The 20810-nt window shown below is 26.1% G+C and overlaps 1 protein-coding gene across 1 annotated transcript; it reads right to left on the bottom strand.

The window, feature by feature from the left end:
• Positions 1-18417: 18417 nt before the first annotated feature.
• LOC124926978 (stigma-specific STIG1-like protein 1) lies at positions 18418-18894 on the bottom strand. The gene has a single exon (XM_047467315.1). It carries the CDS (start codon positions 18892-18894, stop codon positions 18418-18420), a length of 477 nt encoding a protein of 158 aa, XP_047323271.1.
• Between the last annotated feature and the right edge of the window lie 1916 nt (positions 18895-20810).

Below are 20810 nucleotides of genomic sequence, written 5' to 3'. Positions count from 1 at the left end.
GATGTTTTGAATGGAGAAGAATGAAATGGTGGGAATATTTAGTGGTATTTATAGATGTCAAAATTATAAACGTGTTTGGCATATAGCAAGTTGCCAAGTGGAGAGAACTCTTATATATTCAAAGATTTGCTACATACATTACATATGATATCAATTTTTTAATAGTGAATTGACCTAAATTAGGAAAAGTGCAGGAATAAATAGGCTTGAACAGATAAAAGTGACTTTTGTTTATAATCAGCCGTTTTATTTTTAATTTTATTATTGGATGAGTCGGTGACAGTGATTTTTTAATTTTTATTATGTTTTAATGAACTTAAATTTAACAATATACAAAACTTTTGAGATGGTGATTGGAGTAATTAATATATATTTTTTAGATTATTGAAGTTATATGATATTTTTTTTGTTAAATTGGTGAAAGAATTTATCTTATTTTGAATTTTCAAGTTTAGACAAATTTTGTTGCAAAAAAATGAATATAATTTTGGATATTATTATTTTGTGAATAATATGGTTAGAAGATAAATATAGAGATTGTGGGTTAAGTTTGATTGAATTAAATATGGTCTATTTACTAAGATGACTCAATAGGTATTAGGTAAAATGTTTTACATAATAGAATAAAGATTTTAGATTTAATTTTTATTTAATAATAAATATTAAAAAAAATCTAGTCACACAGCTAGCTATGTTTAAATTATATTTATTTTGGAAAATGTTAAATTTTTTACATCAACCTAGGCTGGATTGGAATTTTTGAAAAATGAGAAAAAAATAATGATTAATGATAATTTTGAGAAAGTGATAATTATTTTTAGTAAAAATATTTAAAAGGTATTGATATATATAAATAAAATAAAAAAATAATAATTTAAAATAAATAATATTTTAGTATTTTGGTTAAAGAAATGAGTAATGTAATTATTTAAAAGTGATTAATTGAAAAATTAATTTTAAATAAATTTAAAATAAAATAAAATAACACAACTTTAAAGTATTTTGAACTTTTTACTGAATTTAAATTGCTTCAACACTCTTCATTTATAACATTTATTTAATCCATTTTTTATATATATATATGGAAGAAAAAGAGGAGAAAAAACCCCCCACACAATCATTTGGGGGAAAACGCGGTTAAATATTTGTCAGTCAACTATTTGTGTCAGTGAAAGTCAAATGCGATTATATAATAAAGTGTAATAATAAACTAATCAGATAATTTTTGCTAGTGTTCATGACATCATCTTAGTTGCACTTTATGAATCATTTAAGGAATCAAATAAAAAGATATTTAGATAATCACCCACAAATATAGATATTTTTCAAAATTAAATAAATTTTACTCTTAAGGATGTTTTTGAGTTTTTAGATTTTTTAATTTTGACCTAAAATTAATCATTACTTCATCTGTTCAATCACTATTTTTAATTATTAAAAGATCAAAAATATCATTTATTTCATTGTTTAAAATTAATTTATTATTTAAGAAAGAAAAAATAATGAAAGATGTTTTGGTCTTTAATCAACAAATTTTTTTTTAAAATTTTTTTAATCAAACAGGTTCTTTTAAAATTGTCATTAGCCTCCTTGATTTTTTGAAACTTCGACAGAAAAAGAGAATATGGTCTCGGAGTCAATTGCGTTTTTTCCTCTAAGATTTCTCATTCCCTCAGACGAGATCAAAAAATTTTTTATTCCATCATATCCACTATATGTAGGTACGCCTCTTCAAATTTTAACATCACATTCAAAACAAATGTTATCTAAAATGTTGTGTTTTGCTAATTCAAGACTAGTCTCATATTTGAAACTTGTTGAGTTGTCTTGAATTAGTGTTGCAAAGAAATGAAAGATTGAACAACATTTTTGGTGTATAATCTTAATTTAAGAAAATAAGATTAACACAAAATTAAAGAAAATTTGATCATTTGTCATGGTAATATAACTAGCTAGGAAAATATTGTGACAATATTTTGGAAACTCTTTGCCAATATATTAGTGTTGACCTAATTTAGGCTTATTTAAAAGTTTAGTCAGACACTTTAGAAAATTGAAATATTTGCCTTGAGAGCATCGTTTACAGTCTCAATTCTGTATATATTTGTTAGGGTTTCGGGGAATGAGTGTTATATAACTCGTGTCATAACCTTATTTTGACATGATGTAGTATGTATTCTAATCTCCTCAATAATATTATTTCTTTCTGGTGGACGTAGCCAAGTTTTATCGGTGAACCACGTTAAAATGTGTGTCCTTTCTTTATTCTTTACATAATCTCTCACATTTTGTTACAACAAATTGATATCAGAGTCAAATTAATTTGATTGTTTGTTCTTTCAATTGAGATGTTAGTCGTAATCATTAAAATCGACAAGTTCATGGGAAGAAAAAATAATTGTATGACAAATCAAGTGCAGACTCTAATGAAATAAAATGACTTATGAGGTCGTTGAAGTTTTCAACATGAGCATAAATAACCGTTGCGATAATCATTCTTGAGGAGTAGTATGACAAATCAAAATGCGGACTCTACTGAAATAATAGGCTTATGGGGTCGCTGAAGTTATTAACATGAATAGAAATAACCATTGAGATGACAATTCTCATAGAGTAGTATGACATATCAAGATACAAGCTAGTTTTTATGAAACAACAGGTCTTATGGGGGTCGTTGAAGTTTCCGGTAGGAGTATGGATAACCATTAAGATGATCATTTTGGAGGAGAAGACACATTAAACAATTATGTTGTGTCTTGAAAATGATATTATCATCGAGGTCTTAGAAGAGAAGACTAATACATATGAGACATCTTAAAGTATTCAAGTCAATGTGAAGATTTATTAAGTAGACTTGATCATTTGGGTTAATAAAGAAAAAGTTAAGTTAGACAACTATGGATATAAAAGAGAGATACAATAAAACATTTAGGCCATCTATAATATTGACTAATGAATCTAAGTATTGACTAATGCATTTGGACCATCTAGCATTGACTAATGCAATTGGGTCAACTATAGTATTGACTAATACATTTGAGTCATCTCTGGTATTGACGGATGCATTTGGGACATCTAACATTGACTAATATTGTATCTGGGCCATCTCAAGCAATATTGAAGAATGCATTTAGGTCATCCGGTATTGACTCATGCATTTAGGCCATCTCTAGCATAAGTAATGTATATGGGCCATATCTGGTATTGAGTAATGCATCTGGGCCATATGGCATTGAGTAATGCATTTAAGTCACTTGGCATTGAGTAATGTAATTATACAATCTCTAGCATTGAGTAATGCATATAGGTCATCCGATATTGAGTAATGCATCTATGATATTTCTAGCATTAAGTAAGGCATCTGAGTCATATTTAACATTGAGTAATGCATATGGGCATTGACTATGCATGTAGGCCATCTGACATTGACTAATGCAACTAAACCATCTCTAGCATTGAGTAATATATTTATACTATCTTGCATTGACTAATGCATATAGGACATCTAACATTAACTAATGCATTTGAGATACCTCTAGCATTAACCAATGTATCTGGATCAACTATAGCATTGACGAATGAATCTAGATCATCGATCCGACATTGATTAATACATCTAGTCCATCTAACATTGACGAATACATTTAGGTCATTTAACATTGACGAATGTATCTGTCATCTAGTATTAACTAATGCATTTGAGCCATCTAACATTAAGTAATGTATATGGGACATACGTATTAAGTAATTCATCTGAGCATTGACTAATGCATTAGAGCCATCTGACATTGATTAATGCAATTGGACCATCTCTAACATTGAGTAATGTATCTGAACCATCTTGCATTGACTAATGCATCTAGGTCATCTATCACTAACTAATGCATTTGAGCCACCTTTGATATTGACAAATGCACTTAGATCATCTCTAGTATTGACAAATGAATATGGGTCATTCGACATTAACTAATGCATCTGGGCTATCCAGCATTGACAAATGTATATGGGTCATTCAGTATCAACGAGTGCATCTGGATCATGCAGTATCGATGAGTGCATTTGGCCATATGACATCGGCAATTGGATCTAGGTCATCAGACATTGATGAGTGCATCTAGGCCATTCGGGATCGACAAGTGCATCTGGACCATCCAATATCGACGAGTGCATCTCGGCCATTCGGGATCGACACGTGCATCTGGGCCATTCAACATCAACGAGTGCATCTGGACCATTCGGCATCAACGAATATATCTGGGTCATTCGACGCGAGTGCATCTGAGCCATCCGACATCGACAAATGTATCTAGAAAATCCAACATCGACGAATGAATCTGGATCATTCATCGTTGACGAATGCATATATTAAGTTGTCTTAGGACAACTCTATATTAGAGAGAAGAGTTATAATATATTGATTAATATTTGGGAGAATTTAAGTTAAGATGAAGATTTGTTGAATTGTTTTTAGTTGGTGGTGTAAGGAAAGAGAATATTAAATAAAATAAAATTATATCTTCTTTTTTTGTATATAATTTTGATTTAAGTAAATAAAATTAACACAAATGGAAATTTGATATTTTATTATGAAAATATAACTATAAAATAATGTGACAATATTTTGGAGACTCTTAGCCAAGATATTAGTGTTGAACTAGTTGATGTTTATTTAAAGGTGTAATCGGACATTTTAAAAAGTTGAAGTCTTTGTCTTGCGAACATTATTTCTAGTTCCAGTTTTGTATCTAGTAGGATTTCGGACGGCCATAATCCTAGTCTGTCATGATGTAATTTGTATTATGATCTCCTCAATAATGATCTATTTTTTTTTAGTAAACGTAATCAAATTTTATGGTGAAGCACGTTAAAATTTGTATCATTTCTTTATTGTTTATTTCGTCTATCACATCTTGTTACATCAAAAGTAATGATCCATTGTGAAGTAAATTTGACCATTAATGAAAAAATTAAAACATTTTACACTTATTAATTAAGTAAACTCAGATTGAGAATACATAATAAAATTATTTAATGGATGAAGTAATAGAATATTTAAGTGTGAATCATCATTTTTTCTATAAACTATTTATCATGCTATTTTATATATTCTTAATTTATTTATAATAAAATTCAAATATAAATAAGATAATTGGAATTGAAATACAGTTTTGTAGTTTTTTTAATATATAAATTAAACTTTAATTCAATGCCCATTTTTGTATAATTAAAATTGTAATGTATATTCTAATTCCAATGACAGACCTCAAACCCAAAATGATTTTATAATCGAAAATACAATAACTAATTTCTACTTGATCAATTGATTTCTTAGAGTTATACGAGGGAAACAAAATGTGATCATGAGAATTACTGGAATTACATTCATTATTGAAGATTGATTCACAATACTTTCGGGCAATTGAATTAATTATTTGTCAAGAATTGAGAATTTATGTAAAACTAATCATCAAAGTTACAAGATCAAAGGCTTGGTTATAAGTCTTTTAAAATAACTTTTAATTCACTTGTAACCTTGTAATATTGAAAGAAATATAAATTGTTGTTGAAATGTTTGATTCAATTTTAATTTTATTTTATTATCTTAGAAGTTAATATTTGTTTTTCATTGTTTTTTTTTGTTAGGTTTTCGTTAAATTGAACATTGTACTTGTTTTGGTCATGGGCACTTTCAACAATATTTTTTTATTACAAGAAATGTGCGACCTTTACAATAACAACCTTAAACGTGCCATCAAATTAAATCAATGTTCAAATTAAAAACAATAAATCAAACCTTAAAAAACTCTCAAAACTAACCATAGTAGTAAAGAGGCATCTGGCATCCGGAAGCTTAATTTCGCCATAAGGCTCCAATTTGCATATTATAAACAAAAATGGAACCTAATGACATTATAAGTGCCATGTTATTGCTTTGACGTCATTTTAGTATATTTTTACAAGTTTTATTTTTATATTTGTTTGACCGAGGTTTAATCCTACACAGTTAACACAACCCCACTTTCATTACCTCCTATTTAAATAAGAGTATTCTCTTCAAAAATAGGGATCGGATTTATTAATTTGTGTTGTCTTTTATAACGAAAGTTAATAACGGCGCTATATAACAGTTACTGATAAATGTTAGATAACAACTCATATGACCGTTATTGGTACTATTTATTAGTAATGACGGTAAGGAAGAACCGTTGCTGATAACATGCATTTCTCTCCGATTTTTGAAATAAAGGTATTTGTAACGACTCTAAGGAAGACCTGTTACAGAAAATTATAAACAATCAGTAACGTTTCTTTGTATAACCGTTAAATATACCCTTATTTCGAAAATCAGAAAGAAAATCATGATATCTGTAATGGTTATACAAAGAACCATTACATAAACTTATAAATAATCAATAACAGTTCTTTGTATATTCGTTCTTTGTATATTCGTTACAAATACCCTTATTTCCAAAAACGAATAGAAAATCATGATAACTGTGATAGTTCTTTTAATAACCGTTACAGAAACTTATAAAAATTAGTAACGGTTCTCTGTATAACCGTTACAGATACCTTTATTTTGAAAAATAGAGAGAAAACATGGTATCTGTAACGGTTCTTTTTTAATGCCGTTAAAAATAGTATATAAGTATCTGTAACGGTGATTTGAATGCCGTTACAGATACTTCTATATTTACACTATCAACAACTCACCGACAAATATCATCGTTGATAGTCTTTTTTAAATAATTTTCAAGGCCTATAAATAGAACGTTTTCGTTTCTTTCCATAAGGAATTTGAGATAAATTCTCTTAAACTACTGATTTCATTCTAATCAATATGCCATCTTGGTTCTTCTAAGATATTTTTATTTTTAATTTGTTAAATAAGTATATTTGTATAGCCAAAGAAATTTTTTCTAATATACAAAGATACTTATTTAATAGGTTCTGCATATATAGTAAGTAAACTGTAGTGGAGTGCTTTTAATATATATTAAATCAAATGCTCAATGAGATCTTAATATAATTATTTGGTGAATTTTAGAGAATAAATCTCCATAGATTTGCATTTTTAGAGCATAATTCTTATCATTCTTGTCGAGGTACTATTGGGATCTCAATTCTTTTGCATGAATTTAAAATTTACCTGGTTTAGAATGATAAAAATATCCGACAAATAAACAAATTGTACCTAGTTTACCGATGATAGTTCCCTTTACCGCGACGTAATCATTGTTCTCCTTGAAATGTTACAAGTGAATTAAATTTATTTTATTGTTTACTCTTTATTCTATCTGGTTTATTTTCTTGTATTTATTTTATGGGTTTCTTGACAAATTCTATAAAATTTTATATTTATTAAATAATATATTGCATGTGTTATAGTAGAGATGTGCCTAAACAAGTGCAAGTTGCATATTTATGCGGAAAAACTTGCAAATACGTGTAGTACTTGTACGAATTGACTTTCATTAAATAGTTACACACGCACTAGTTTGGTCTTTTATTTTTAATATTAAAATTATATTTATATTGCCCTCACAACCATCTGAACATGTTGAAACTTTGGCAATATTTATATGGGTTGTTGGAGTTTGGTTAGGGGCTTTTAATTGGAGTTCGATCAAGAATTTTAAGCTAATTAATACAGTGTTTTAGAATTTAATTATTTAAAATAAATAAATAAATAAGGTTTAGCACAACCATAAAAATATAATATGAAAATGCAATTAACAAAGTCAACCAAATCTAAACAAAAAAGATATATTATATAAGTTAATTGGCTCTCAAAGTCCCTCTTTAGAAAAGTAATGAGGTTATCAAATGAATCTGAGTTTTTCCAATCTAACCTCCGAAATAGTTCTGCTAGTGACATTATGAATGATTTTTAACGATATTTTGATCGTTAATTATTAACGTAAGAATAATATTTTTTTTCTGAGTCAGACAATTAACCAGTTTCTTTTACTAAGGTTGGTTTCTTATTTTAATCAAAAGCTAAAATGTTATATTGATGGTAACCACATCTCAATAATTTTTTTTTTTTAAAATAGTCCATGCAAAATTATATTAATGAGAGTCGTTTAAGCTCAACCACAAAAACAAGTAACAACATCAATAATGCTTTAAGGAAAAAGTGTGTAACATGGAAAAAGAAATCCAGAAGAGCAATGGGTCGGCTATTCCCGATCTAAGGCCTCTAACATATATAATCATGATAATGACATTAGAAACGGTCTACAATGATTGTTAATTATTTAATAAACACGTTTAGAAATGACAATTTTTTCTTGTGGTCAGATATATAGTTAACAAGAAAATGATTAAGAGAAAGCAAGGGTAGCTTCATCTTTTGAAACAAAAGCTTAAATGGTGTGCTAATGGTAACAACATCATGAATAGTGCTTTAAGGGAAGTGCATAAGATGGAAAAAGAAAAAAGTTGAAAAATAATTTTGTGGTTGGTTTTGAATGGAAGGAACAAACGGTCCAGCAATGACATGGAAATGGTGGGGAGTTGGATAGAATAATTTCATGAATTTTGTTGTTATGGAGAAGGACTCTCCACTTAGTTAGCATGAGAGTGATGGGACTTAGGGAGTGAGTGTTGATTTAAATTATTAAAAATAATTTTTATTGCTGTTGATTTTTAGAATTAAATATATATATATATATATATATATATATATATATATATATATATATATATATATATATATATATATATATAAATAAATAAAGTATTTTAATAATTTAATTAATTGATAAATGAAAGATTAAATGAATAATGTTTAGTTATAGTAAACTTTTTTATAAAACAAATAAATCAATTACCTTATGGGATTCTTTTATTTTTGCTAGAAAGATATTGATTTATTTATTAACAACAACAAAAATGTAAAAACAATGGTAGATGAAGTGAATAAAAATAATTTATTTTTTTTGAAAATTTAGATGAATGAGCTCAAGAATAATTGTTATAAGCATCATTTACAAATTTAAGTGATAAAAATAAATACATGAAAGTAAAAGAAGATAGGTCAATTAAGTTACACAAATTGGGTAAAGTAAATATTTGGATTGTATCAAACTTCATTAGTATTTTGATGCAGAAATGAGACCACTTTGAGCATGTCGATGATTAAGATGAACTGTTTGCCCTCAACGTGGGAACATGATTCGAGCGCGAATCTAGACAGAGTTAGTGACAAAAAGATTACACCAAGAATTGTCATATAAGAACTCACCAAATATGATAATGATATTGTAGAATTTATCTGTTTCTTGTTTAGTTAAGTTATTTTAACTTTTGACAACTTTTTAAAGATTTTTAATGACCTAAATTCACTTCCTTTTTATTTATTGAAATGATCTATTCTAAACAATGTTAAATTTTGTGCACAAAAATGTTTTTGTAAAGAATAAAATTACAAATTTTACAATTCATTTTCATCAAAGGCAGTGAATCATTCTGACTAAAACCAAAATTTTATGACACTATTTACAATGAGTTAGTAAGAAAAAGAAAACAAATAAATTTAATACAACCCAAAAATGAAACTAGATTATAGGTCTTTAATCTAATTAAATCTACAATAGTTAACTTGTTTTTTTTTATGAATTCAAAACACCTAATAACTAAACCTCTAGCATATCCAATATTCTATTGCATATGATCACTATCTTTAAAGGGTCACACACACAACAAAATAATAATAATAATAATACAAATATACTTTTTTTTAAGTATGGTTTTAATCTTTACCTATATATAGTTACTAATTAATCTTATAAACAAAATAACTAACTAATTAAGTACATTGTTTTTGTTTATTTTACATTAAACTACTATACACCTCTATATTATTTTAAAAATTATTAGAAAAAATTTAAAAAACAAAAATTACATAAGATTCGCATCAATGTCCAACCTTCGGGTAGGGTGCAACATGAGTTTTATATTGATATCTAACTCTATGTGGATAAAAATATTTTGGGATTCTCTACTTCTCAACTCATTATTTGAATATCTTTTAGTACCTAATCAATTAATATTTGACCACAAAATACAATTGTTTTCTTTATTATATTTTTAGATTCGTTCACATATTTAATTCTTATTCTCGAGAATTTACGAGCTCGATAATCTGTTAAACGGCGTAATTTACGAGCTCGATAATCTGTTAAACGCCGTATTATTTACGTTCTTTAATTTCTTTCATTTAATTTTGCAATTATTTGATGTTTGTTATCGATTGCATTGAAGAATATTTCATCTCATATAGTATCTCCGGAAAGATGCAAATGAAACAAACACCAAACAATTGCATAATTAAAGAACACAAACAATAAGGTTTATGATGGCTCAAACAAGATGTCTACATACATTTTGTAAGCAAAATTTACGTTTAAGTTTTATTATACGAAAATTACAATGATTTTCTCACCAATTAAAATTTCACACACAATTTGCAAGGAAGTGTGTTTGACAACTACCAAACTTAATTTTCAAATATTTATTGTAATTTTTTAATAAGATTCAACTAGATTAACAATAATATTTTGTTTAAAACTTTCAAAATTGTTAACATGTAAAATTAGTTCCCCAAGAAATGGAAGCCCAAATCGAAATTGCATTAGAATCATTCTTAATTGCAATTGAAATATACAGTCCAAATAAGGAAACTGTCGCTGAAAATTACCATAGAAAAAAATTGAAATTGTGGCAAATTCTTTAGGCTTCAAAACTCTGTAGCTAAAGCTTTTTCATAACAAGAAAAAATATATTACTTCCTTAATTTCATACTATATTTTATCTCTTTATATAAAAAATTTGTATCATATACTTGCTAAAATTATAATATTATAAATAGTACGATCACATTTTTTTTAAATGATATATACAAAATGATATAAATGAGAATCGTTTAAATTCAACGACAAAATTATTTAAAAAATAATACAATACAAAAAGTTCACCAATGGCCAAAGAATAAATAAACAAAAAGAATAAGCCTAACGAGCACGGAGGTCTTCGAGAAGATCAATGAGTTTTCCGACCGCCTCAACTAGTTTATCCAATTAAATCTATCTGATTATCATAACAATATAATTATGTATTAAACGGATTAATCAACAACGATCATTGAACGTTATACGGTTACTTTTAAGTCAAACGGTCCACCAGAAGATAAGCGGAATAGGGCATAACAACTTAGATCCACCGAGCTCACTGTCACTATCCACACTTTCCAACAACTAACGATAGATTTCAGAAAAATCCACTAAATACTAGTCATGTTCCATAATAAGTTACAAATCACAACCACTCTGTCATAGTGTATATGTAAGAGCAAATGGGGCGCTGACTCCGCCTCTTTATGACACATTTTACAATGACTTGCCATAATATATAATTTTTTTTCATGCATTTATCATCTGTCAAAATCTATCAATGCATAAAAGTGTGTAACTTAGTGGTTTATGATAAAAAATAAAAAGTTTTATTTAGTTATGAGTTCAAATCTCACCAAAACAATTTTTTTTTAAAACTAAAATTAGGGCAATCAAATTTTTTTTTCCACATTTTTCTACAAAAGGCTGGGGCAACCCAATTATCGGGGTTGACATTACATGAATTACACTACAAACAAAGAACGAGATATTCTATGACAACTTAGAGTCTCATAACTTTTCTCATATGAGATTGTATGGAGCATTCTCCACAAATAAATAATAGCAACGACTAATTTTTAAATTATCAATATCTTGTCAATGCAAAATATCACACGAAGAAGAATTCACATCTCTGCGTCACACCAAGTTCAACACTTTATCATGTGAAACTAACTCTTCAACATTTAGTCCTTTTCTATATTTGATTCTCAATATTGCAAAATACAATTAGAATTCACATCAAACATATCCTAGAATGTAGCATCTCTACATATAGTGATCAAAACAAGAATCGGGAAATTAAATGATGAGGAAATAGTTTTGACACTACACCATACGTCATCCCAAAAACTAATTGAATAGTCATCTCCAACCGAACATATGTACTGTACATGAAAAGACTTCCACATTATCCTGATGTCACTCCAAATACTGTATCTCACTACCAGATTAATAGGTCTGGTGAACCAGTTAAATCAATCTTGTCCATACTTAAATCTGATCATAGTAACTCATAAAAAGGTAAACTCTAAAAATATTTGTTACACCATTTTGAAAAGATAAAATATTATTCTCTTCAATTCAATCTCCTTACATTGCTAGAGAAAGGGGAATGAGAAGAAGGCCTTATGACGCAATATGTTTATATGGAAATAAACACCCTAATTGGGTAGTTAAGATCTGTTTTTAATTGTATTCTTTTCGTTTGTAATCTCTGTTGTTTTTTTTAGAATGCTAGCTACTAATCAATTTTTTTTAGGTCCTTTTGATTTCATCATTGGATCATAATTAGAGTTTGTTTAACTTTGATTCTTGACCCTCCCGCTTTTAAAATTTTAATGAAATAATATTAACCGTTTTAAAAAAAATAATTAAAAAAATTATAACGTAGAATAGAATTGCAATATATTTTAATATTCTATCTTTTCAAAAATTATCATAAGATTTCTTCACGTGCAAGATCTTAAGACAAGGGCATCAAAGTCATTATAAATGTTTACCACTAGGTACCTAAATTAATTTCAAATTTCAATTTCTAAAACTTACCCATTATGCATCCGTATCTCTTCTTTATGATATAAAATAAATTTTAAAATTTCTTCTCACCACGAAAGAAGGGATGAAGATTACAATCCTATCCTATTAAGTGGTGCAGAAATAGTGTCCCAAAGTAGGGACGAAAAGGACAGGTAGAATAAAAGTCACTTATCAGCAAAAATGACATTATTTAATTATGAATGCGCAAATGAATCATTACTATCATAATATTTTCCAACCATCTCAATCTAAAAATTAATTATCAAATGAATTAAACGTTAAATCAAACATTAATTCATTTAACACAAAAGTCCATTTTCAAACTTAAAAAATATTTTTAAAATAATTCTTTTTACACACTTTTTAATTATTACTTATATATTTATTAATTTTACAAAATAAATTCTAATAAATTTTCAAACTCACTCCCTTAAATAAAATTATGATAAAATTAATTATAAATCAATAATTTATATAAATAAAAGATAAACTAAATATAATTAAATAAACAAACGCAAATTACATTACAAACAAGAAAATTACATCTAAACAAATATTATTAAAAAATAAATTAAATAAACACAAATTACACTATATAAAAAAAATTACATCTAAACAAAATTCTTAAAAATTATTTTTTTATTTTTTATTTTTTTATAATTATTATTTATTATTATAAATTTATCATATTTAAAAAATATTAAAAAAATTACATGGAGGAAGCAAAAAGTCATTTAAAATATAAAAAATAATTACACTTTTGTCAATGAGAGCCTATGATATGTGGGGGCAGGCAATCCAATTTCATTTTACAAGTGGATTGAAGATAGTCTATATATATATATATATATATATATATATATATATATATATATATATATATATATATATATATATATATATTTATAAATTTATTAATTTTAAGTTGAATTTCTATTTAAAACATTTGATTAAAACTGCAACTTACAGCCATTACATAAAATTTCTAATGTATAAGAGTTTGATATTGGGTTTCTATATGTTTGTATTAAAATTCATTGATCACATTTTATTTATTTTCAATTATGAAATTACTAAATTTATTAATTAAAATATTAAAATATATTTATAAAATTTAAATTTTAAATACAAAAAAGATATTTTAATAATTAAACAAACTAAAAATTTAAATAATTTTTTTTTAATGAAACGATATTTTTTTTAAAAAAAGACCCCATAAAACCAAGATCAAACAAGGTCTAGATATATATGTACTATTTGTTTTTAGTATAAAACATATCCCCTTGACTATTATTTATATACTAAAGAAAATTCAAAAAGGGTTCTACATGGGGGCCCCTACGATGCTTTAAAATTGAGCTGTAAGACAGTATGAAAGAACAAAAACATGTTGCCTCTAATATATATTCCGTCCTTGACTCGATAAACCACCGCAACTGGGGGCACTTTTTTTATTTTGACTATTATTATTATTATTAATATCTCTTTTGACTTTCCGTCACCACCTCACTCATATTACAATTCTTCAAGATTTAAACCTATTTACAATTTTGTATTTTATTTTTTGAAAGGTATTTTACAAAATTGAGAGTATATATAGTGAGGAATTATGACTCAAGACATGTTGAAAAGGAAGGAATCAGTAACGGTCTGTCGAGGTTGCAATGCAGATTCAGTGACAAAGAACCGAAGAGTTTGAGGTTCCATTGTTGATACAAATGTACATTTGTGAATAAAATATGTGCTTTGTAGTGGAACACTTCTTTAACAATCATTAAATTATGCACAATTGTTTTAAATTGACTTTTAGGAAGCATGAATCATGTGGTAAATGGAGATAACGAGTTATCTAATAATAACACAAATGAATTATTTATTATTACTTTTACCAAATAAGAAGTATTAACTACCTAGGGATGTAAATGAACAAATATAATCGCTAAATTATTCGAATCTCGGCTCGGTAAAAAATCGTTCGAGCATGCTAGAGTTTTTAAATAGAGAAATGATATATACAACATCCTTATACAACACATTTATACAACACTTACCTGATTTGACAAGAAAGATAAAATATTTTTCTCTCTTGTATTTTTTTCAAGATATATTTATTTTTTTCTTGCTAAATCAGGTAGGTGTTGTATAAAGTTACTGTATAATGGTGTTGTATAAAGGTACTGTATAATGGTGTTGTATATATCATTTCTCTTTTAAATATTCGGTTCGTCAGCTCGCGATCAATGTTCGTTTATAGACTCTTTTATGGGCTCGCGAACATGTTCGTTTAGAAACTTGTTTAAAACGTTGATTAATATTTATTAATAAAGTAATAATATACATATATAATTTTATAGAGATTTTTTTTTTTTTTTTTGTTGGAAATGATGTGTCAATCTATATGGAATAAAAAATCTAACCGAAAAGATAATTTTCAAATTTTTATTCCACTCATTTATTGACACGTAATTCTTATTAAAATTCCCTAACAAAATTTCTATATGTTTATATATACTTTATTTAACAATCCAACAAAAAAAATAAGCATGTGAAGCCTTCTTCTAAGTTGTAAACGAGTTCTTAACTATTCTAAATGAAGCCTAAACAAATCGAGCTCGAACAGTTCGTGAGCCAATTAAATAATACGAGCCGGGTTTGAACTCTAATATACATATATAAGTTTGAACTAAGCTCGAATATAGAAATTCGTACAGAGCTTGAACCGAACTCTAGCCCGAATATATGTTAAACAAGTTGAGCTCAAATTTGAAACTGTTCGACTTGATTAGGTTCATTTACAACCCTATGACTACATATTCATATTATAATTTGATGAATTTTTTAGCTTGAGAAATCATAGAATTTTTTATGGTAAACAAAGACAGAACATGATCAGCTATATTACTCACAAGTTGCGAGTTATTCAGTTTCAAGTTAATAATTAGTTTTTTTTTTTTTTTGCTTTCTTTGTTGTTTTTTTTTCTTAGATGCTTTTGTTCTAATTAGTTCTATAAAAAATCATATATAAAAAGAAAATAGACAAAAATTGCAAATAAAGGTCTATGCATTATAGTGAGGGGATAAGAATGGATCCTACTTGTCACCCTAGTTTGATCCCGACAACTACCTCTTTTTTATACCGACTTAGTTAAAAGGGTTAATAATTTGGGTCGAGCTTTTAAATCGATCTCGACTGCTCAAACTTTATTTCGATCTAATCCTTACCGAAAAATATATGATTGGCTAATACATTGTTAATTTATATAATAATTAAAAATCAAATTATTATGGTCCATTTTATTCAAAATGGCCTAAAAGTAGTCACGTATACTATTGTTATTTAGTACCCTCTTCCAATCCCCTCCAATTTATATTATCTAATTTTTAACCCCATTTTATGTTATAATATTAATCCATTAGGTAATTATATATGATAAGAAAAAAAAAATCACTTAAATGTATATAAGTATGCAACTATCATTTAGACGTATACACTAATAAAAGTTCATTTAAACTTATGTGATATTAAAAATTAGTTCATTTAGTCTCTTTAAACTATGATTAATTTTTATTTTTTAATTTATATATTTTTTAATTAAATATTAATATATTTTCACTATCATCGTTTTTCATTAATAAAAGAATCTTTTATTTTTATCTTTTTCATAAATATTTTATTATTTTTATATGAGTATTTATTATTGATTATTTTAATTTTATTATTATTATTATTATATATATATATATATATATATATATATATATATATATATATATATATATATATATATATATATATATATATATATATATATATATATATATATATATATATATATATATATATATATATATGAGTATTCATTATTAATTATTTTAATTTTATATTTTTTTATTTTTTTATATAAACATTAATTATTAATTATTTTAAAATTGTTTGGTCTCAATGATGGAATATAACAATATTTATACTTTCAATAATAAAATTCCTTTAACACAAAAATAAATTAATTAATATTTAAATAATAATAAAAACTCATTCATCAAACACCAAAAGTAATGATATACCAAAAGTAATGATATGTTACTTAATATTACTATAAGATATGAATAAAAATTAAATAAAAAATTATTAATTTTATTTTTGTTTATATTAAATTAAATAAGATTTTTTTAAAAAATATTATAATAAAACATAAAATTTATAAATAAGTTACTAAAGTTTTTTTAAAATGAGAATTTAAGAATTATAAGAAAATAAAAATTGGTAAAAAAAAATGAAGATTAAATAAAAAAAAAATACTAATATAAAAAAAAAAAATTAAGAATGAAATAAGTTATTTGGTTAATTAATGTAAAAGAAGGTGAGAGAAAATATATTAATATTTAATTAATAAATATATAAATTTAAATGAGCCAATTTTTTATAATATGTATGTTTAAATGACCTTTTATTAGTAGATACGTCTAAGTGAGTTAGTTGTACTAGTACATAAACCTAAATGAGCTTTTTTTTCCTTTCTAATTCTCTAAAAGTGATACATATATATTGAGGAATGATAAAGGGAAAGATTAATAGAGGGAATGACGTGATATCATGTTATTGAGTGAAAAAATGAAAAAAAAAAAAAAAGTAAAAGAAGAGAGAGTAGCTAGAGAGAAATTTTATTATTTTTTCAGTAAATCAGAATGCGCCACGATCATTTTTCTTTCATTGTCTCTTCCAAATTTGGTTATTTTGATTTTACCTATATAGGCCGGTATGCATGTATCCCACTCATAAAATGACACATATACAAGAGAAGTTTGTTGATTTTTTCTCATACATATATAAGTAGCATCTAACTAATTAATCCATCCTTTCTCCATATTTTATTATCTCTGTTTAAATTCATTAATTATTTTATTTTTCTCAATCTAATTTTGGTGCCTTCTAAATTTTCTATCTTTTGTTTTCTTAAATACTTAATTTCATATATCTTCCTATTAATACAAGTGGGGCCACAAATTTTAATTTATTTTTGGGGTCACATTTTTTTTTGGCATAAGCATCCCATACTCTCAAAATCGGTCCTTGATATATTGTCTTTCCAAATTACTAATCCAATCCAATAAGAATTCCAAATTTATTAAACAAAATTATGAATGAGATTTTTTTTATGAATATACTAAATTTAGTTTTTATTAAATAAGAAAAAATATTTAAAATTATTATTATGTTGGTATTTTTGTATTTTTTTTTGTTTAATAATAATAATATTAATTATAATGAGCTTGCAAACATGTTAACTATGAATTATTATGTTTATTAGATCGAATATATTATTAAACCGTTATAATATTTAACATATCTAATCAATCAGATATATGGTCGGATGTAATATTCTAATAGAGCATCATCGACCTCGACCTACTAGCCCAAATTTAATTTAAGTTATTAGTATGTTAATAATTCTATAATATTACAAAGGAATATGAATACCAAAACAATAATTGAGATTTTGATATTTGAGATTGGTCAACAAAATGTCTCATATAATACTTATTTTGAATAAAAATCTGAATCTATAAGAATTTCAACATGAAGCATAAAAGCTTACAACTGCTTATCAAAACAAAAAAAAAAACTAAAAGTATTCCATTTACTGGCCTAAAAAATGATAAAAGATTATATCAATCTTAATGAACTTTGTTTAACAATATTCTAAGAGTAATTGCACATTCCGTGAACACACTTGTGTCCTTTCTTGCACTTCTTGTGGCATCCACCGCAGTTTTTCTTGTCATTTAAAGTGTTAACACACTTCCCTTTACAACAAATCTCGGGATACTTGCACTTCTTACCGCACATGCCACAGTTGAGTCGGTCTGAGAACAAATTTACGCACTTCTTCTTGCAACAACTTTTTCCGGGGCTACCTTTCAAATGACAAGTCTTAGGGTACTTATTACATTTCATGGTTGCATGATAACGCCTTTGGGTTAGTAACCGACCAATACCCCTAAGAGAGGTTTCTTGACCGTCAAGCAACAAATTATCATGGATTTTTTGTGTTTCGATGTCATCATCCTCGTCGAAAGATAACAATGTCGTCTCATTTTCGTCGATGGCCTTCGAAAGAGTTGCAACCAAGGACATGAGTACAAACAAAGTGAACAAGAATCTAAGAAACTTGTTCATGGTGAATCCACAAATGATTAGAGATGGAATAGGATAAGGTAATGATGGTTGTTTTGAATGGAGAAGATGGGAATTAATTAGTGGATATTTATATACATGTCAAAATTAAAATTTAAGTGTTTGGCATTAATAGCTAGCAAGTTGGCAAGTGGAAAAGTCATATTCAAGAATTAGATTCGTACACAAAATATGAAACCAGGTTCATCTAATAGCAAGAAAAGTTAGGCCCTTGAGGAAAATTGCAGGGTGTTTCATAAAGTTGGCCTAAAAAGTTAGGAATAGATGGCCATGTATGAACAGTTATAGAGGTGACTTTTAGTGAAGGTGACTTTTAATTTCAATTTATTTTTTAATAAAGTGTGACGGCATAGAAAACTTTTATTTATTTTTAGTCAAGTTTTATGTCTGGCACGTGCCCAAGTCATGTGCCGCAAACTTAAACCCTAATACCCATTTGCCAACAATTTTGATTGTTTAATTTTATGTCATGGTTTCATGTAACACTTGGACTAATCTAATAGTGCTATTTAGGTGGAAATATATATATATAGTTACCATATATAATTTATTATGGCATCGTTTGTTTGGTAGGAAGTATTAATTATATTGGTACAAGTTATAAGGGGTATAAGTTATATGGGGTATTAAGATGTATAAATTATATAGGTTATATGTGTTTGGTTGAAAATTCAATATAGGTATAAATTGTATATATTTTATAATTTTGTGTTTGGTTGGTGGAATAAGAAAAGAAATAAAAGACTATTTTACTCTTATATTTATATAAACTATTTTAATTATTAATTTAATATTTATCTTATTTTAGTTTTTATTATTAATTATATTTAAACTATTAAAAATTCTATTTGATTATCGTATAAATATTTTAAAATAATTTATATATGATTTTCTCTTCTTCTCTTCGGACCACAATGTGTGGCCAGAAGTTAAAACACCCATCTTTACTAAATAAGGAAACAACGGAAATCATTCAATCTTGACCTATATATACAAAGCCAAAATCACCAGAGACTTTTCTAAATTGTCGAGTAGAAATCTCATTTTTCACCGGGATTTGTCGCTTAGGTTGAATGAGAAGAACATGATAAGGATTAAAGAGGATTTGCAGTTTAGGTTGAAGGAGAAGAATAACTTATAAGGATTAAAGAAGATTTGTAGTTTAGGTTGAAGGAAATTTTTTTAATAAGGACTAAAGAGGACTTGCAGTTAAGGAGAAGAAGAACTTGATAAGCAATTAAGAGAATGAAAGATAGGATTAAAAATCAGAAACGTTGAATATATAATTATAAATGGAAATTTATATGTAAGCTAAATATGGAAGAATAAAATTAATAAATCTTATACCTAGTGCTATCAGTTACTAATTTATACCATATATGAGGTATAATTTATAATGATTATAAATACTGTAGATATATAATTTTTAACCAAACAACTAATTAAATGTACTATACATATTATTATGCTGTATAAACAGTGCTATATCTCCAACCAAACGGAGGCTATTTATATAAATAATAATAATAATATCTTTAAGTATTGTTTGATACGTTGATACAAATTATATAGGGAGGTATAAATAATATAGGGTAGTATAAATTGTATAGGTTATTGATGTTTAGTATGAATTATAAGAAATGGTATAAGTTATATATAGTTTATAATTTTGTGTTTGGTATATAGTATAAGAATGTAGTATAAGTTATATAAATATTAATTTAAAATTTTAATTATTATTATTATTTTATATTTATTTATATTATAAATAATATTGTTTATTATTATAAATTATTGTACTATTATTTAATAATTAATATAAATTTAATTAACATATAAAAAATTAATTATAATATAAACGATAAATTATGTTTATTTAATTTAAATATTATTAATAA

Source organism: Impatiens glandulifera, chromosome 1, assembly GCF_907164915.1.
Source record: "Impatiens glandulifera chromosome 1, dImpGla2.1, whole genome shotgun sequence".
NCBI classification, from domain to species: Eukaryota; Viridiplantae; Streptophyta; class Magnoliopsida; order Ericales; family Balsaminaceae; genus Impatiens; species Impatiens glandulifera.
This window is presented reverse-complemented; position numbering and strand designations above follow the sequence as displayed.

Coding starts and splice junctions, on each gene's coding strand:
- LOC124926978 (XM_047467315.1), bottom strand. CDS start 18,894: ATGAACAAGTTTCTTAGATTCTTGTTCACTTTGTTTGTACTCATGTCC.